Source organism: Ambystoma mexicanum, chromosome 10, assembly GCF_040938575.1.
Source record: "Ambystoma mexicanum isolate Mex_15411 chromosome 10, UKY_AmexF1_1, whole genome shotgun sequence".
Classification (NCBI taxonomy): Eukaryota; Metazoa; Chordata; class Amphibia; order Caudata; family Ambystomatidae; genus Ambystoma; species Ambystoma mexicanum.
Genome location: NC_090932.1, coordinates 1,448,456,759 through 1,448,477,780, shown reverse-complemented (window position 1 = coordinate 1,448,477,780; position 21,022 = coordinate 1,448,456,759). Strand labels below are relative to the sequence as shown.

The 21,022-nt window shown below is 47.8% G+C and overlaps 1 protein-coding gene across 7 annotated transcripts in view; it reads left to right on the top strand.

Moving 5' to 3' along the window:
* The window catches only part of MAPKAPK5 (MAPK activated protein kinase 5), a 983,215-nt gene that overhangs the window by 208,408 nt on the left and 753,785 nt on the right, over positions 1 to 21,022 (top strand). For all 7 annotated transcript variants that reach the window (XM_069619510.1, XM_069619509.1, XM_069619506.1 and 4 more), the window contains one exon: positions 15,247 to 15,322. In XM_069619510.1, coding sequence (XP_069475611.1) covers positions 15,247 to 15,322 — 76 coding nt within the window. The remainder of the gene's footprint in view (positions 1 to 15,246; positions 15,323 to 21,022) is intronic.

Sequence of the window (21,022 nt, the reverse complement as noted above, 5' to 3'; positions counted from 1 at the left end):
GCTTATATTTGGCAATGTGGAGAAATCAAAGGTTTATGTGTTGGAGGTGTGGAAGTTAAGGTTTTGTCTTCTGCGGATGATATGTTGGTCCTGCTATCTAACCCTGAACAATGTGGATTGGTCCTGAAACGGATGCTTGAGGAAGTGCGTGAAATTTCTGGTCATAAGATAAACTGGGATAAGACTGCAATGTTCCCACTGTCTAAAGAGTGTAGTAGGGATATTCTGAAGATATGGACATGCAAATGGTCCCCTGAGTATGTTAAATATCTTGGTATATATCTCATTGGTGATTTGAAGAAAATTATGCAATATAATATTGATAAACTCATGGATAAAATTGTGTATCCAGTAAGAAGATGGGAGAGACTTCATTTATCATTATGGGCAAAGATAAATGCGATAAAGATGATTTTATTACCAAAAGTGTTATATATAATTCAGTCGATTCCATTATTAATTTCCAAAAAGCAGATTTTGCAAATTGATAACATTTTTCAATGTTTCTTGTGGGGGTTGGGTAAAAGACTGCGGATTCCAAGATTTATGTTGATGCAAAGTGTGGAAGAAGGTGGTTTTGGATATCCTGACTTATAAGTACTGTAAGGCGTTTCTGCTCAAGAAGGGAACTTATTATTATATGAATGATGACCTCATAGGTGCTATCTGGCTGCGCATGGAGAGAGGGGTTTGCAATCCGTATCGTTTAAATAGCCTTTATACCATGGGCAATATGTCGGTCAGTAGATTAAAGTTAGTCTATAGTGGCAACCAGGCAGACCTTACGGGGGTGGTTTGGAGAGAATAGTCAGCCATATGGTTTTGGCAAAGATGCTTCTCTTTGGCATAATGAGGTATTACAATTAAACAATAGATGTTTGATTTGGCAGAATTGGGTTCGGAAGGGGGTTTTGACACTAAGTGATATATTAGATGGTGATCATCTTTTGTTATTTGGGGACATACAGAGGAAATTTGGGTTGCATCAGAGAGAAAGACGAAAATATGAAGAACTGAGCTCCCTGATTCATCTCAGGAAAAGTATGATTGGTAATTCGTTAGGAACCAAACCCGCATTGTGTCAATTACTTACGGGACAGGAATATTCTGTGCGTACATACATGAATTTTATGCAATTGGAAAATAAACATGTTGTGGCATGGGATAAATTGAGAACGGTGTGGTCGGATGATCTACATATGAATTTTACAGACACGGAATGGAAGGATATTCTTAGAGTAAGTGCCAATGTGGGTAAGGATTTGAACTTGCGTCTGATTAGACAGAAAGTAGTGGGTAAGGTGTACTGGACACCAGTTAAAATGTATAAACTGAGGTTACAAACTGATAATTTATGTTCGGGATGTGGAAAGGATATTGGTACCCTCATGCACCTTCTCTGGGATTGCTCAAGAGTTCGGAATTTTTGGACTGATGTGATTGATAGGATTGATCTAATTTTGGATGTAGTTTTACAGAGATCAGGTGGGAACATTATCTTATTTCTACATTGAGGTAGGTGTAGGCGTTCTTTGAAATATAGTAATTGGATAAATAAGGCTTTATTGCTGGCCATGAGACTGATCCTTCGAGTTTGAAAAATTAGGAAGAAGCCTTCGGTTGAAGACTGGTTAGTTGATTTATGCACCTTATCTAATTTTGAAAAGCTCTCATTTTGAGTGAAGGACAAAAGAGGTGTACAATCTATTTTGGGGCCCATTCAATGTTTGTATGATTGACTGTATAGGCTGTGGATTAGGGTGAGGAGTGGGTAGAAATAATAAATTTTGTTTTCTTCTTTTCTCTCGCTTCTTATTTTCTATGTTATTCACTGTTATACTTTTTGGGGGGTTGGGTCTGGTGCCTGTGTGTTGTTGGTGATTGTGTGTGTGTCCTATGTTGGATGCTTTTATTGACTGTTGTATTTTGCTCTTTTATTGTTTGCATAAATTGAAAGTTTCTTAGTATGTCGGGGGGATTACTTGATTATGCTGTTTGTCTATTGACATGTTATTTAGTTGAATGATTTTAACTTGTGTTGTCTGGTTTACTATTCCTTTCTGTATTTGATTATTTGATTTTATTTGTTGACATACTAATAAAAAGATTTATAAAAAAAAAAGAAGAGTCAGCCAGGAGTGATCTTGCTAGCGGTGGAGGTGACACTCTGGGCCCCCTCCCTGGTGTTTGCGTGCTGCATTGGCGGTGAAGTTAAAAGGCAAGGAAAGGAGAGTCCAGCCTAACATGGAGAGGTGCTACACGTCTATCAGATGCCGGGTTCGACGGGAGACGGGGATTGGGACGTCCCACCCAGAGAAGGGGCCCAGACAAGCTGAAGACATGACTAAACAACATAAACCTCAGAAGAATGCTTACATAGCCTCTCTCCTGCAGCCTCTTGACAAAGGAAGGAAAATGAGTGCCTCTCCCCACTCCACAGACCAGCCCTCAGAGCAACTGGCCACTAAAGAGGATATTGAATAATTTATGGCATAAATCAAATCAGAATTCCGCAACTGCATGACTGAGATCTCGTCGAAGGTGGACTGTCTGGACAACCAGGTCCTGGAGGTGGAGCAAAGGCTGGGAGAGGTGGAGGAGCAGTTGGTGGATCAGGCAACAATGGTAGCGCAGTACCGGATCCAATCGCTGGAAGGGAAATATGCATCCATGGAGTGTAAACAGGTGGACTTATTAAATGGAGCCCGTAGAAACAACCTAAGAATCAAAGGGGTGCTAGCCTTAATCCCAGAGCACATCTTGAATGAATATGTGGGCGGGCTCTTTCAAATTCTCGTGTCGCACTTGGATAAAGCAATGCTACTTCTGGATCGCATCCATAGGCTGCAGAGCCACAGGAGTCCACCTGTGGATGCTCCGCTGGATGTCATCACCCGGGTCAACTTTTTTACAACCAAGCGGGAGATCCTTAATGCAAGCCAAACGCATGGAGAATTAACATACCAGGGTGCACCACTGCAGATCTTCCAAGATCTTGCAGCAGCAACAATGCAAAGAAGGAAGGCGCTCAGACCGTTAACTGCTCTTTTGCAGGACGAGAAAAACAAATACTGCTGGTTGTTCCCGGCTGCGCTGCAGTTTATGTTCGAGGACACTGAGGACTATTGGATCCCCAGATGAAGCACAAAGCATCCTAGGGAAAAGCTATCCTAGCATAAATAGTACTTCCCCCAACGAGATACCCCGGCCTGGTGAATCAAGTTGCCCCTGAACCACGACGCAATACCTGGGCAAAGGCCGGAAGCCCAAAACCTCCCTACAGCAGACATGAGCCGCTCCCGTGGGCCTGCAGAGTGGAGTCCCTATGAAACATACCAGCACACCACCTGGGCCGGAAGTTTACAGCGCCAGGAACATAAGGCCTGGGCTCCATGCGGCATACGCCAGGCCTGGCGCGTAATGGCACTCGCGTGCCACTGGGGCGATCCGCCCATACCTGTTCCACGTTTGGCATACAAAGTTTGGTTCATAAAAAGTTTTAAACCTTTGTGGAACTGAGATTAAAGTGTGATGGCAACTGACAGTCATCCTGCCTCCTCTTCTCCGACGATGGACCCTGATGTTCAGGGAGCACCCCCACCAGAAGTAAAAATGTGTGACCCTTAATGTAAAAGGCCTGAACTTTCCTGCCGACCATAATTCAACCCTGCGGCGGCTGCAAGACCTGGAAAGCTCAGTAGTTTTTATTCAAGAAACTCACTCGGATGTATGATTTGGCCGTGGCACAATTGTTTGCAGCTAAATTGACCATGGTCAATTTGGCCACAAACACAATTTTGCCATGGCCAAATTTAAACCCCCAGACCCCCCCAAAACACTCCCCCACCCACCCCCTACTTACCTTTTTCGCATCGGCTTTGTTTCTGACCCTGCAGCGTCGGATCCTTCCCTCCTATGCAGGTCGGATCCGACACTGCAGGGTCCGCTTTTCTTTCTTTTTTTCTTTTTCCCGTCCCCTGCCTCCAAACCTCCAGAGGCGGGGGACATCCCTGCAACCCCCATGTTTGGTAGTGATTACCCAAACTGATTGTTTACAAATGATCGAATGGTACTGGCCCAATTCGGCCAGGTTTACCATATGATCGTTTGTGAACTATCAATTTGGGTACTACCACTTAATCACATCTGACTTCTCCCGCCTGCACAGCAGAGCCTTCCCTAAAAAATGTATATCATCTATTGGATCTAAAAATGGTGGCACAGCAATCCTGATGGTGAGTTGAGTCCCTTTTGTAGAACTGGAAACAATGCAAAGTCCAAGGTGCCGATTAAATAGGGGCCAACAAAGGTGCAACATCCAACAAACTGCTAAAACACTTACCAATGACATCTAACAAATTGAAAGTCCCCCTGGAATATTGTGCCAAATTTCCAGACAAATCTCTGAGAAAGACTTTTATGAGAGCTTGCCTAAACCTTCTGCCAGCGCACAAGATCTTGGCTATCCGATCAGCCTCCAGCTCGAACATTTGCAGGTTATGCATGGACCAGAACCAACCTGAAACGTTAAGACATCTGCTGATGACCTGTCCGGAAACGAGACAGGAGAGAACAGTCTATCTGACACCGCTCTTCGAGGATTTGAAACTCCTCGAAGAAGAGGTCTGGTGGACCCGCCTGATCTCTGGGGGAAAAAACTAGATGGACTATAGCCATGGTAAAGATCATGGAAGGCGCCATGGAAAAGATCAAAGACCGCAGAAAAAGTGCGGAAGACGCCCCATGACCTGACTCTCTTGGGCAGTCACAACTATACGAAATCTACGGAAACCTTAAACTTTGAAAATTATGAAAAAATTGTTTTTTACGTTTTACAAACAGCGCTACACCATGATCTCCGTCTATGCCCCCACTGAGGGACAAGAGGCCTTTCTTGTAGAGCTAGAGTCTGAGCTACTCCCCTTTTCTTGAGGGTCAATTGGTTGTAGGGGGAGATTTTAATGTGGTTCAGGGCCCGCAAGCTAATAAAACACATCAACCAGCATCGAAAGACTTTAAAATAGCTTTGGGGTTGCTGTGCCATTTTTAAATCCTTGTGCGTAGTAGAGACCTGGAGGGTAATGCACCTGGTGGTGGCAAGGGATTTCTCCTTTTTTTTGTATGTGCACAAATCCTCTTCTTGTATAGATCTGCCTTTGGCTACCTTTATGACCCCGAGTCCCCCCTACCTCCCCCCCACCCCCAACCCCACCCGCCAGGCCTTTTGGAGCTTGTATGGCCCAATTCTAAACAATATGGCACTTAGGGATGGCATTGTGAATGCCATTCAAAGTTACTTCGTAGAGAAACCCATAGGACCCACATCAATAGCGACTAAATGGGATGCCATGAAGGCAGTTATTAGAGGGGAGCCTATGGCTCAGGGGGCCGCCCACAGGATGCGTTGAGACGAGATGCAAGATCAGCTGGAAAAGGAAGTGGCAGAGCAGAAGCATAATAAAGGCTTGTCACCCAGGACTCCTCGGCCCTTGCAGGTCGCCCGGAAGAAGTTAAAGGGAACGGCTCAAACCCTCCTGAATGCGAAACAGGGATATTATACTGTGGATAATAAAGCAAATCAATCTTTAGTTAGGAAGCTGGCAAAAACCCAACAGCGGAATAAGATAATGGTCCTATGCGATCCGCAGTACAAGATTCAGTATGCTGAAGAGGCTTAACTACAGCTGTCTGTGTTCCACATGTCGGCCGCCCCTCGAGATTTGACCGACCAGAAGCAATACATTGTGGTGGTCACACCTTCAAATCTCGCTGAGGCATGTAAAGAGGCCGTAAATGGTCCGGAGGAAGTGCCGTCTGTTAATAAATCGCTAAAAGTTAGGGCCCCTGGCCCTGATGGTTTCATGCCTAGATTTTATAAGCTTTTCCGCACACCTTTCTTATCGGTATTATTCATGGTCAGTGATTCTTGAGCCAATATATCCAATAATCCATACTTACTTTTACCAAGTATCCCATATCCTAATAGAAAATCCAATAGTATGAGACAACAAGAAAATTTAAATTACATTAAGAATGAATGGTGAATGAGCAAAATACACAGGTGAAATTAGAGAGTCACCTTGGGGTGTGATACTTAGCTCACGATAACAGCAACTAATATTAGCATGGATGGAAGCTAATGTGTAAAGCATCAGCATTTGCTGAAGAGTGTTCTCTTTGCTACTAATGTGGTTTGTATATCTCCCATCTCTCCACCCTGTGTGATCCGCCCAGTTTCCCATCCAGTTGTCTGTCATAATTGAACATGTTATATTGTCAAACAATGATCAATATCTTAATGACATACATTTATGTAACAACAATAATATGTGATTTATGGATTTATAGCCCTGTCTTGACGTGGACAGTAGGAGGTCAAAGCACGTGTTGACAAGAGGGGTATTTAGTGAACAATCTTGAATACAAATTGTTAAAATACTATTTAGTGGAGTATTTTTCAATTGCGCTGAGGAAAGGCGCATGACAAAGGTTGACCTACCTGTTTTAGTTTTGAGGAAAGGGTTTGAGGCTACCTTTAGCCAACCTGTCAAAAAATGCTATGTAGCCACATATACCAGGCTAATTGGAGGGACAAGCGTGGTGAGCCGACACTCCTTAAGTGTTTTATTTGATATGGCATTTATAACGTGCCTATACACAAGTGTTTCAAGGCGCGTAGAGGCAAGGGAGGGGGAACAGAGGGAAGACGGACACCGATCCTACTAGGCCAGGTGTCATTCAGATCGCAGAAGTGCATGGGAAGGGGGAAGTGGGAAAGTGCTGGGGGAGGGGACAGTGCGGTACATGGGATAATAGAATAATAAACAATAAGTAAACGTACGGCCAGCAGGTGGCAAGTGCAAGGGTAAGTGCAGGCATCAGGTGTCAAGTGCTGGTAGTGGTACTGTAGGGATACAGAAACAGTCCCCAAGTGCGGTGGTTGCCAGGAAGGCAGTGCAGGTGTGCAACTGGCGGGGGAGGGGGCCTGGACGCGAGATCAGAATCAGTTTTCAGCCAGGATGTCAGCAGGGGAGAGGAGAAGAAAAAGCAGAAGCAAAGAGAAAGGTTTTGAGGTGCCTCCGGAGATGATTCGCCTCACGTTTTAGGGAGGCAGGGAGGCTGTTCCAGAGGGAGGCCCCAGCCGAAGAAAGAGATCTACCACCAACTTGCTGCTTGGCGAAGCCACTGACCCTGAGGGAGTTGGAGGCGGATGAGCGAAGAGCTCGAGAAGGAAGATATTTAGGAAGAGACAGTGGAAGGTATTGAGTTCCCAGGCCCCAGAAGGCCTCGTGGGCAATGCAGAGGGTTTTGAACGTAATCCTTGCAGCCATTGGGAGCCAGTGCAGAGATTTCAGTCCTGCAGAGATACGATCCCTGGGCTTGAGGCTAAGGACAAGTCTCACAGTCCTGTTCTTGATGAGTTGCAGAGGGTGGAGAGTAGAAGCAGGAAGATTTAGAAAGAGGCTGTTGCAATAGTCCAGCCTAGAGAGAACCAGAGTTCTGGAGACACTGAGCTTCTGGGGGAAAGAGCAGAAAGGAAGAATACCTCTGAGGGGGTGCATCTTGTAGTGTGACTTCTTAGAGACGTCGGAGATGTGAGGAGAGAAGGAGAGTGTGGATTCGAAGATGACCTCAAGGTTTTTAGACTCTCAGGTGGGAGCAGGAAGAGGGCCAAGAGAGGCCGGCCAGAGAGTGACAGGAAAGGAGGGAGCGGGTGTGCCGATGAGGAGAATCTTGGTCTTACTGGCCTTAAGGCAGAGGTCATTGGCAGCACACCACTCCTGGATGGCGGACACAGTCAGAGATGAGAGAGGGAGAAGAGGTGGCTGAGGGTAGCCTGGAGATGAGCTGAGTGTCATCTGCATAGCACTGGAAGTTGGGGTAGAGTGCAGCAATGCGGTGGGCAAGAAGTGCCAGGTATTGGTTGAACAGCCAGGGAGAGAGTTTAGACCCCTGGGGAACACCACAGGTAGAGATAGAGATCGAGATAGAGGAGAGAAAGGACCCAAGTTTGACCTGGGAGGGTCGATCAGAGAGTAAAGAAGTCAGCCACGCCAGGGCCTGATCGGGTTTACCCAGGTTATCACAGAGACAGTTGAGCAGGATGGCATGGTTGGCCATGTCAAAGGTAGAAGACCGATCAAGTAAGATGAGGACACATGGGGTGTTGGAATCAAGGTTGGAGAGCAGGTCTTCACGGATGTTCAGGAGAGCAGTTTCCGTGCTTCTAGCAGCTCTGAAGCCACACTGATGATCATGGAGACAACCAACGGATTCAGTGTGAAGGTTGAGCTAGGATATGGGCAGCTTTTCTAAGAGTTTGCCCAGGAAAGCAGTGATGGAGATTGGGCGATAGTTAGCCGGGCAGGACGGGTTGGCAGAGAGTTTCTTAGGAAGAGGGTGCACAAGGGAGTGCTTCGGGGGGGAAGAGGAAGACTCAAGTGGCGAAGGAGCAGTTGCAGAAGTTGGCCAGAGCAGGAGCCATGGAGTCAATGCGATGGTTTTGGAGGAACAGGGATGAACCTGTTTTGACAAGACTTTCATAGATCAGACTTGTCTAGAAACCTCATCTGGGGAGAACAGGGGAAAGGCAGAGAAGGAGGGAGGAGAGGTGGCTGAGGAAGGGACAGAGGAAGAGCAGGGAGTAGAGGGAGGAAGGGGAGAGGAGGAGAGAGAGGAAAGGATGTCCTGAGCTTTAGAGATGAAATGAGAAGCCAGTGCCATGCCGAGGACCTGGGAAGGGACAGGGGAGGTAGCGACTGCAGCAGAATTGGCCAGTTCCTTGCAGATTTTAAAGCGTTCAGCCGAGTTGTTAGATGCCGCAGACGCTCAGGATTGGATGAGAGCTCTCTTCTTGGTGAGGAGAGACAACCGGTATTGCCTTTGGAGCCAGCGGCAGGCCAGTTTGTCAGAGGATGTACATGAAGCACACCATTTCTCCTCAGCCACCCTGCAGTTGCGTTTAAGGGTGAGTAGGTCGGAGTCGTACCAGAAGTTCCACTTGGCTTTGGGCTTCAGGCGGATCCTCATGACAGGGGCAAGAACATCGAGAGTATCGGATATAGCAGAGTGGAGAATGGAAAGGGCTGTGTCAGGGTGTGAGTCAGCCTAAGGGGGAAGAGAAATTGGTGGTGAAAGCCTCAACTGACATGCGCTTCATGGGTCGGATGACCGAGAAGGTGGGTGACGGTGATAGAGTTGGCTTGGCCTGAGGGGTAGAGAGGGTGAGCTGGGAGGAAAGAAGAAAGTGATCACTCCAAGAGAGAGGAGTAGTGATAGGGATAGAAAGGGGAAGGTCTGAGGAGATCGGAACATCCAGAGTGTGCCCTGCAGAGTGAGTCAGGCCAGAGGGGAGAATAGAACGTGGGAGAGTCGCAAAGGTCACAAAAGAGTCCAGAGGAAGGACCGGAAGCATCCAGGTGCATGTTGAAGTCTCCAAGAAGGAAGAGTTGAGTGGTCGAGACCAGGAGGGAAGAGGAGAGGTCTGCCCACTCAGAGGAAGGAGGAGATCTGACCAGGTGGCCGATGGATAGTAGCCACAGTAAGGGAATGGCTAGGAGAGAGAGAGAGGGCGCCTGCAGACGAGGCATTCGAAGGTGGAGTAGGTCTGCGTAGGAATGACAGAGGCAGGAATCCACTCAGGGAAGATCAGGGCTATGCCCCCTCCGGAACGGTTGGACCTGGGCGCGGAGAGGATCTTATAGCAGTCAGGGAGGAGAGTGTCAAAGCTCGTGACGGAGCTGGATGTGAACCATGTCTCGGTGAGACCGAGATAAAGTTCCTCCAGAAGGTGGCAGATGTCGGAGGAGTTTTTGACAGCAGAGTGAGAGTTATGAGTGGCAATATGGAGAAGGTTGCCGTCCTTGAAAGACTACTGGGGAGGGGTACAACTCAGAGGTACGCCCTGAGGAGGTGTAGAAGAAGCCTGAGAGGGTGCAGAAAGGGAAGGAGGAGAGGGCAAGGTAGCCCAGGAGGAGGCAGTAGGGGGAGGCGACCCCTATAAGGCTGCTTTCCTTTCTTCTCCTGCTGACCCCTATAAGGCGGGTTATAGGGGTCGGCAGGAGAAGAAAGGAAATTGATGAGGCGTGGGAAGCATCTATCGAAGAGAAGGTTGCCCTGAGGGCCTTGGACCAAGACGGTACTATTCAAATACACATTAATGATGACCTTAGAGGAGTGGAAGGAGGCCAGGCGCGCCTCCCACCGGGTGCCACCATTAATGGGAGAGAAAGAGAAAGGAGAGAGCAGAGAGACCATATGTCGGGTCCATAGGTCTGGTGAGGTAACGACAAAGAGGATGTCAATGAAAGTTTGCCTGGAGGAGGCACTGGTATAGGTGTCAGCGATAGGGAGGCCTGGGTTGGAGACCAGGATGTCCTTTTTAAACTTCTTCCTACCAGATTTAGTAAGAAGAGCAGGATAGGCGATAAAGAAGCAGTTGGAAAAGATAGGAGAGACAGAGAGCACCATAGAGTAGGGAGAGGAGAGAAGAGAAGAGGAAGGGAGAGGGAAGGGGAGAACACTAGGGAAGGACGCAGGGTGCACGCAGACGAGACAGAGAGGCGAGACCATTTGAACAATTGGACAAGATGACAGACACTCAGATAAGACCAGCACAATGCAATAATAAAAACAGGAGAAAACACACCCAAGTTTGAGAGTCTGCTAGGTGGACAGGGGTATGTAGGGTAGCGTGCGGGTCAACCCTTGCAACTGGATCCCCCTGCGGACACCTGCAGACACAACCCGGAGCCGCCTCTATGGGAGCCGTCCTTTGCCTAGGGGCCCTTAGCCGTGAGGGCTGCCTGGTAGAGGGCTGCCCTCGAGGGTCAGTTAAGACCAGATGGGCACCCATTCAGGGGGCAGAGGGGCAGTCTGGGAGGCGGGAGGGACCGGGTACCAGGAAGTGGCTGCACAGGTATGGGGGAGGGAGAACAACACGCTCGAGGCGCCAACAGTTGCAAAAACACACACAAATTGGAGGCCCTGAGGACCGGTATCATTTCTTACCAGCAAGGAGTTAGTGCAGGCCCCAGGCACAGAGCTGCTCAGACCCGCTTTGCCAGACAAAGAAGATTTCGCACAATTAACAAACTATCTGGCCTGGCTCAGTCCCGGGGAACCCCAGAAATGGGTAGACATTGCACAATCTAGAACACAGCGGCATCTCCCGCCCCCCCACCTCCCTTTGGATCCTTGCCATACACTGCCCCGTCAGCATACATATACTGGCCTGTCATTCTTTCATCCTCCAAAATAATGTTGAAAATATGGAACTGGGCAATGAAATTAAGAGGGATCCCGGGAGGTTTGTGCCTGCGTACTCCTGTCTTCCAGAACCCAGACTGTTCCCCAGGCCTCCAGCTCGCCGATTTCAAGTATTGGGTACAAGGAGGATTACGAACCGTGTTCCACCTGTTTGATAATGGTCTGCACTGCACTTTTGAGGATTGCAAAATAAGGTTTTCATTATCAGAGGCGGACCAGTAATCTTATACCCAAATCCGACACTGGATAGTGCACCCGCTCTTGTAGCAAGGGGCCTTACATGACCTGAATCCCATTGAACTCACGCTGTTGGATGGTTGCCCTACAGGGCGATATAACTACTCTGCAGCCTCACTATATGTTCCAATGGCAAAGGGATCTGGATCAACCAATAGAGGATCAGACTTGGGTGGACATATGGTAGAGAAACTACTCCTCAAGATGTGTGACGAATAGTGTACCATTAAACTGCTAGCTCGGTGGTATTACCCGCTGGCACGCCTGCCTAGTGTCAAGAGCTCATTGAACCCTGAGTGCTGGAGGAACTCTGGGGCACAGGGAACATACTTCCATATGTGGTGGGAATGCCCCCATGCCTGGACCTTTTGGGGTAAAGTGGTCAACTCTGTTGAAGTCATCAACCAGGGTAAACTACCAACAGGGGAGCTTTCCTAGGTTGGGGAGAATGGCTAAATTGATCAAGCAGCGTCTCTTAGCAGCGAAGATCACGATCACCCGGGCATAGAAGGCGGGCGAGGGCCCTCTGCTGCCTTTATGGTGGGTTAAGATCTGGGACATTTTGGTGGTAGAAAAGGTCACAGCGGCCAAGTAGGGGATCCTTCACCGGTTCAGACGTCTGGTCCCCGATTCTGTAATACGACCGAACCTTCTCAGCGCAGACTTGTAAACCAAGAATGGCAAGGTTGTTCTTGGGTGATTATTAAAGGATACAGACACTGTCCTGATGGAGCCGACGGAGCTGGGGGAAAGGTTGAAAGGGAGGGGGTGGAAGAGAGGGAGTTGGGGGAAGGGGGTGGAATGGACTGAGGACTGAATGCTGCTTAGGTTATGTATGACACTAGGCATATGCCATGATTAAAATGTTACTGTACATACAACCAATTTAAATAAAGGTGTTAAAAAAAAAATAGGTTTCTCTGAACATGGACCGCATTTATGATCTGCTCATGTAAATAATGTTGCTTTGCTTTAATGTAATTCTTGGATATAGATTTAAGAAGTTTCAGCTGGTTCTCAGAGGGCCATTTCTGGCACATCCTTTGTACTTTTAGTGTGGAAGATTTTATTTCCTTTAACTCAGAACGGGAACTATGGAGACAATGTCTATGTCCATTTACAGCCTGCACAGTCCTTGCTCAGGCTACACTACCATTGCTGACTCCTACATGCACTGCCTCGTTCTTCTTGCTCGTGAGCTACACGGGATCACAGTCTCATCTGATTATGCCCACCCAACATCAGAGTTGAACGTTTTGAAGACTTGGTTCAACTAAGCAGGTTTCCCAGAGTCAGTTGGAACACTTGCTTTCGACTTGATAATTACCATGCCTGTCTAGATTTGATCAGCCCAGCACCAAGGGTATTGTATTTTTTATTGAAGCTTAAAGTTGCATTCTAAACTCGTACTGATCTGACTTGCTCGCGCAAAATTCCTTCTGCCTACCTGTGAGCGGAGCAGCACTATCTGTATACAGGGTCTTGTTTTTTGGTCTCATTGATTTCCAAGAGTCTTAACCCAATTGATGGTGCAGCAGTGGCCTATCTTTGCTCGAAAGACATCCATGCACCGCCACTCAACGACTGGCTCCTTTGGCCAAAGCCATCACAAGCTCTCTTCATGGCTTAAGGAAGGCATGGCATCAACAGTAAGACGGACACAAGTGACCACAGTTCAAGGATGTTTATTGATCTTCAAACAAGGGTATGCTGAATGCCTATTTAATCCTAAATCTATAGATGGGAACAAGCTACGACCAGAAAATAATAACTCGGTCCTGGTCATGTCATGGCAAAATAAAAGGGCCTTCACTAAAAACCTATTGCCAATCCTTACCTCTAAATACTAATAGTGTGGGAAACTTGGTTATGAAAAAGTGTTCAAAATAATATGTCGGGATGTTCAGGCCATTGGCCTCCCTTCCCCACGGTTTCAGCCGGGATAAGGCAGTTCACTCGAGCGTAGCACAATCTCTGGCTTCTTTGCACAAGGATATAGTTCAAACAATAGCATCAGTGCCTTCGACGCATAAGTCTCCTTGTTCTCAGTCTCTTCACCTTGAGGGCCTAAGGTAAACAGATAAAGTTCCTTTCCTCTTTAGAGTCTCGCAAGTATTCACTTTAGGTGATTCTATTCACCCTGGATACCCCTCATCCGGGCTCAGATCCCTGGTTCACCCCGGATGCCCCTCAGCCAGGCTCAAATACCTTTAACACAATTAGTCTCCCTCAGCCGTGCTCGGATCAATGTCAATTTTACATCAAGTATCGAAGACTTTCGAATGTGCACAGGGTTTGGCTTAACCCTTTGCAGGACCACTTTGATTACACAATTCCTTTTTCTTTTAACGTTCATTACCTTTCATTTGGATACCCAAAAGAGACTTTTGAATGAGCAGCGACGTGATCCTGAGCCACTCAGTCTACGGTATCATATCTTAGATTCAAAGTCCAGTCACTCATCTGCTGCTTGAATTACATCTGCAATGCTTGCCACATATGCTTCATATGCTGTTCTCTTCAACTTTCGTTATACAGTGTTGCCGCTTGCAACCTTGGTTTCCACACAAACCTGTCTGGTATCGGTCTCCCCAACTCACTGGCTGTGCTGACTTCACTGGTGCTGCTTTGTTGTAGCAGTCAACGACAGTACCGCGGCGGCAAATGCCTCTCCCCGCCTTGACTATCAACGCGGTAGAGCCCCGGGTACCTCCAACACAAAATGCAGGATTCCTTGGCTTTAATTCCAGGTCTTGCGTTTCCTATTCTCGAAGGCTCATAAAAGATAGTCTTTCGGTGAAAAGGTCAAGGGCACTTCACTCCTTGCAATACTCTTCAGTCTCACCGTCTTCCGCCTTGTGTTAAACTGCCGTCTTGGAACTGCTGCTTCCTCATGTGCTTTGCCTCACTCAGTGTGCTTTCGTGCTCCGCCTTTTATCTGTGTGGCTAAGTGTGATGGAAGTCAGGTGTGTGTAATGATCAGTAATTGCCTGACCATGGTAGTAGGACATGTAAGGCTCAGGTATTAGTCTGTTTTCCTTCACACTGGATTGTCCGTGAAAAAGTGTTTGTGTCTGAAAGTGGGGTGGGGGGGCGGTTTAGAGTCCCTAGGTATCCTACCTGGTAGGATGGGGTAAAGGTGTTACAGGGAAGGGGATACCGCATCTCTCCATCCAGATTCCCACGTAGACTCCCTGAAGGACACCCCCGCCCCCATCCAGGTGATCCTCCTGCACTGGTCCACTCCCAGGAACCGGATCTAAAAGCAATGGGCATGTCCTGGCCACCTGGATGCCAAATTGCCGTGGACTAGCTGGTGAGACGCCTTCAGGTTTCTCACATAGGTCTCCTGTCTTTCTGCTAAGACCTGGACTTCTCAGCCAAGCAGAAGATGTATGAATTTACTCCGAAGCACAGCATTCTGTTTATCGGCTTCCTCTGAATTTCTCATAGCACAAGAGCATTTTGTACACAAGAGAGAATCTGGGGTTTCAAGGAGGCAATAATTCACCCAAAGGTGGTATACTCCTACTCCGAACCTTAGCTTCTCCTTTTTCCTTTCCTTCCTTCTCTCTTGTCCTCTACCTTTTCCCCCTTTGCCATTAAACAATGTTAACCAAAGATTAATGTGAAAAGATTTTAACATATAGTATTTTGAAAAATAAAATTTGATTAGGAAATTGTTTTTATAAGCCTGTTCTGCCGTAACAATTTAACATGTTTTACTTTTTCCTTCTTTAGAGTGTGTGTGAGGAAATCTACTCTAGAACGGTTCGCATTGAAGATTCTCCTTGATCGCCCAAAAGCTAGAAATGAGGTATATAATTCTTATATTCTTTTCCTTCTATAAATGAAATGTATCAAGTTAAATGGATTGCTAATAGTTTGTGTCATTGATTTTTGTGTTTGTGGTAATCACGGTGTATATTTTATTGCTTCTTATCCGGAAAGTCTGATGATTGCATAAAAAGTAATTACCTATCATTCTATGTTTTATTTTGTTGGTTCCTCTTTAGCGTGCAGTGTCACTCAACAGTTCCCGACCACTTTGGCAGAGGTTGAGGGGGTGGAGGGAATGGTGGTTTGTAGCAGGTGATGACACAGAAAGGTTGTCTCCATCAGCAGTGTGACTAGTATATACATTGACAATTGATAAATACATGAAATTTTAAATTTAACCCAATAATTATCAAGGTATTGGTAGTAAATCTTAAATTGTCCTTGTCAAGTTGAATCACGGGCAGTGAGCCTGCTTTTACTGAAGAGAACAATCTGTCTACGTTTTAGAATCTGAATGACACAACAAGTTGATACTTGAAGGTTCCTCATGGGTCTGCAGACAGAATCTGTTTTTTAGGAACCTATGGCCTTGATTGTTTCGTGGTCTGTGCACAAAGAGTGCCTGAAATCAAATCTAAGCTACCAGTAGTCCGTGTAGAAAACTTGATGCAGGAGACACATGTTCTCGATGGCTTAACCTTAAAGTTCTGGCTGCCATGTTGTGATCTGATATGGCATTTATAACGCACCTATACACAAGTGTTCTGTACTAGCTGATGATAATGGCCTTTGGTAATGGGAATGGCTTTTAGGACGCTCCAGATACACTGTATTGCAGTAATCAAACCTGCTTGAGATTGTCCTTTATTACTGAATCTTGTGAGGAAAAGTGAAGAAATCCAAACCCTGCAGAGAACCTGAAGATAAGAGACCTGTTGGAGTACAAAACCTCAGCGTTTACAAAACCTAGCAACGCGTGTCGCTACAGGTACGCCCTATGGAGGCCATATTTCACTGGTGTTGCTGGCCCTGCACTGACTCCCGATGGCCCAGCGCATGAGGTTCAAGGCTTTATGCATCGTCCATCGGGCGCTGCATGACTATGGTGCGAAAAATCTCTGCACAAAATGTACTCGGTACTACCCTAAGCGCTGTTTGCGTTCTGCCTCTGCCAACCTGATCTGTGTTCGTTCCTTCCGCTGCGTACAGGCTGGGGGTCGAGCATTCTCTGTAGCAGCAGCTTAGCTGTGGAATGAGCTCCCTTATGCCATAAAAAGTCTATCTAATCATGTGGCATTCAGAAAGGCTGAAAAAACATATCTGCTTTAGTTGCGGGGATGCTATGGTTATGGCTGTATGCCTCGTCTCTCTAGCACCATGATGCCTTCGGGCGGCCGTGCACTGTAGACATTTTCCTAACATAACAGCAATGATCTGTGGCTTTAATGACAAGGTTTCTCACCTGATGAACTGGTGAAGTACATGGCCAGAGTAGTTGGCAATGTGTCAGGGCACCAGCTGCTCTTGTTAGTGCCTACTGAACCTGTGCCACTGTGCAGCATCTTTGTTTTGGGGGTGCGAGCTATCCACCCGCGCACTTCCCCATGCATTCCCAGAGTCTGCTGGTTGTGGCACCCAGCCTCACCCAATCTGAGAATGACCTGGGTGTCTTCACCATACATGTAAAATGTGAGGCCTTGAATGTACAAGATCCACGAGCTCTGAGGCATCCCACAAGTAACATTAACTGGTGTCGGCTAAAAAGATGGGAAAGCCACTAGTTATGTGCAGTTCTCCAAATAGGATCTAAGCTAGCTCTCTGAGCCTGTAATTTTGCCACTTACCACCCTTACACCTACTCATGCATGTAAGGTGAATCCCGTTATTGGGCATAGAGCATGACACTTGGGAGGCCTATATGGAAACAAAGCTGAAGTGTGCAACACTCCTAGAAACCTCACTGGCACACATGGAGCACTCAACACGTCAGGACTCGTACTTTGTGTCTCCCTCAGCTTCCACTAACCCATCCATGACCGTGCTCCCTCCGACTCTGAACACAGCTCCAAGAGGCGTGCTATACCAGACCCAGTTACATTACATCAACCCTCCCTGTTATGATATGGCATTTGTAATGCGCCTATACATACGTGCTTCAAGTGTTTCTGTTCGTAATGGAGCACATTCATTTAGTTGTCTTTAATATATATATATATATATATATATATATATTATAAATGTATTGCTACTTGGAATTCAATTCCTTAATCAGTTGGATATATATATTTCTGAGGCTTGTGGAATCTGCTTAGATCACATGCTGTGCATAGGCCGACATCTAGAAGCTGCGGAGTATTAGTTTGTTTTTCGAAACTCGAAAATGGGCGTCGACACAGGCGTGCCAGTAATACTATCCCTAGTGTGACGTCCACTGTACCCAAGATCCCTCACGCGTCTAGGATCCTCAGATTGTTTTTTTCCGCCATACTGGTCGGAAGCATTTTACGGAGTCCCCTGGCCTGAGCCATACTTTTGCCAAAATATTGATTAATTTACATCCTTCCCCCATCCCAACGTCGAACTTCGACACTCGACGCCGGCTGGAGAAGAAATCGACCGTCGGCTGCTGCACGACGGATTTGGCCTCGGAAGGCCTCTGGCCTCGGCCCTGCAAGTAGGGAGAGTGGGGGGTTGGACATACTCTACACTCTTGATATATAGGTACACCTTATACATTTCCTACACTTAACAGCCCGCTGCCTCAAGGTGCATATGGAGGGTACCCCTTTTCAATTCTGCCCCAAGTGCAATCGCAAATACCCTTGGGTCGACAGGCACGCCACGTGCAATCTCTGCTTGCCGAGGGACCATCCCGAAGCGAACTGCAGAGCATGTAGTAGGTTTAAACCTAAGACACTTAAGGACCGTTCGACGCGTTGGGCCCACCACGCCAGGCAGGCGGCCATGGCAGCGGACGGCGCCTTCAGCGATGGCAGCGACGCCGTGCTTTCGGACGTCGAGGGCATTACGGCGTCGAAAGACAGCCGAGCGCAGGTCCCCGACCTCGGAAGGTCGTCCGACAGGGCGGCTATGGGGAAGACCCCCGGCGACACAGGCGCTTCACACACCACTCTCACTAAACACACGAAGTCCAACCGCGACTCGACGATGTCGAGTTCTCGGCAAGAGGCACAAACGGAACGGTCCGAATCGGTGTCCTCTGGGCGTTCGAGATCGCCGCATGACTCCAGGCAATCATCCACTCTTGCCAAGAGTGCCTCACTCCCTAGGCTAACAGAAGTTCGATCGTCGGAAGACGAAGACGACTTGCACTCCAGGAGTCGGAGCCCGCAGACAAGATCAGCGCGGCCCCACGTTCGAAGGACAGGGACTCTACCCCCGATCCTCGACGCCAGGTGTCGAAAACCTCCGGAGCCACAAAGGGACAGGGAAAACACTTTTCCACTCACGGGGAGGGGGGAAAACAGCAGAAGAAGCAGCCTCTGCACTCTTCCACACCTGTTAAACACTCCACTCCTCCTAAACAGGCAGACAAGACCAGATCTGCTGATATTCCAAAAACCAGCAAATCTACTCAGGATAAATCTCCAAAACTTTCTGAGAGAGTCATTCCCAGTTCCAAAAAATGGTCCAGTGATGACATAGATGGGGTCATGTCAAGGATGTCTTCTTTGGCAGACTTTTACGATAAAAATCCAGACCATTTCCTTTCATATGATCCACAAGGGGCTACACCCTCAGGCTCTAATGATCCTATCCCCCCCGAGTAAGAAGCCCCGGTTTGAGACACCAATGAGGTCTACAGACCCCTTCGAGGTACAACCATACTCACGGCCATACTCACTGTATCAAGGAGAGACTGCCTTTGGTGACGACCAATATTTTGGCATGGTAGAAGAGCAAACCGGGACAGGCTACTATGAGGATGATGAGGACCAGGAAGGGGAAGACCCTGAAACCTACAGAGTAGATTCCCCGGTAGAGAAGGAAGCCACGGTTACCGACTCCCCTGTCGATAACCAACCCCTCCTGAACGAGGTTCTCACACGTGCAGCAGAACATTTCCATATTGACACCCACGGTGCCCAGGAAGAGAGGGACTTCGCCGAGGAGTTAGTGGGAGAAAGGAGGCCTGTTGCCCAGACCATCCCTATCCTTAAGTCTATTCAGCGAAGAATAGACCCGTCCCTGGTGAACCCGAACCTCACCAGAGCAGTCAATCCCAGAGTTGAAAAACATTTCAGGGCAGCCCAGTCTGACCCTCTCTATATAAGAGGACATCTGAAGCCAGACTCCTTAGTTGTCACAAACACTCGTAAGAGGGCTGGAACACCCTTGTCATCGTCCGAAGCTCCTCCCGACAAGGAGAGCAAAAAACTATATGGTTTCGGCAGGAAAGTAGCCTCAACGTCCGCCTATCGGGCAAGGATTGCAAACTCCACCACCCTGTTGGCCAGCTACAACTGCCATCAGTGGGAAGAAGTCGCTGCACCAGAACCCTTAAAGGGCCAGTTAGCACGAATTTCCGCAGAGGGTAGAGCCGTGTCTGGTTGCATTTTAAAAGCAACTTTTGGCACCGCGGACAATGCAGGCAGATTGATAGCAGAAGGTACTGTTATCAAGAGACAAGCGTGGTTACGGCAGTCTGGTTTTAAGGCAGAAACCTAGGCATCATTGTTGGACAAACCGATGGAAACCGATCTGTTTGGTAAGGCGGTCGAGGACGCGCTGAAGAATGCCAAGGACGAATACGAGACACTCAAGTCCCTTGGCCGGTTAACCAATAAACCCCCTAACCAGAGAGGGAATAGTAATTTTCGTCGCCCACGCGGCCAAAATTCCCAGAGAGGATCAAACTATTTCCAGGGGCAGGGTACACAGTGGAACAACAGCCAACAGTCTACCCAGGGTTACGGCAGGGGTAATAGGAGGGGACGCGGTAAAGGCTGACGCAGCCCCAGTAAAGGAGGTGGCACGCCTCCACCAAAGCAGTGACGCTCAGTTCAGGGTCCCTTCTCACGCAAACCCAGTAGGGGGACGCATTTCCAACTTCACCCAGGCTTGGGAAGGGATCACATCAGGCAGATGGGTGCTGTCCACAGTATCCGAAGGGTACTGTATAGAACTACTGCAGCGTCCCCGGAACCATCCTCCACGACAAAGAGTACACTCTTTAGAACATCAGAAGATTCTCCTCGAGGAGATCGCCAATCTGCTAGCAAAGGATGCGATAGAACTCGTCCCGGGACACCAGGTAAACAAGGGTATTTATTCAACTTACTTCCTTGTGCCAAAAAAAGATTTGACAATGCGCCCAGTATTGGACCTACGGCCTGCCAACAAGTATGTCAGGCCCCAAACGTTTCGTATGACTACGCTGCAAGAGGTAATCCCCCTCCTAAAAAAGGGGATTACATGGCAACCTTCGATATGAAAGATGCCTATTTTCATATTTCCATGTTCCCAGCGCACAGAAAGTACTTGCGCTTCAAGGTGGACAGTCGGCACTACCAGTTCAAGGTACTGCCCTTCGGGATAGCTTCGGCACCAAGGGTATTCACCAAGGTACTGGCGGTGGCGGCTGCACACCTACGCAGGGAGGCAATCCCGGTGTACCCTTATCTGGACGACTGGCTCATAACGGGGGAAACCCCAGTAATTTGCAGAACAAACATTCAAAGGACGATCGACCTCCTCCACGAGTTAGGTTTCTCAA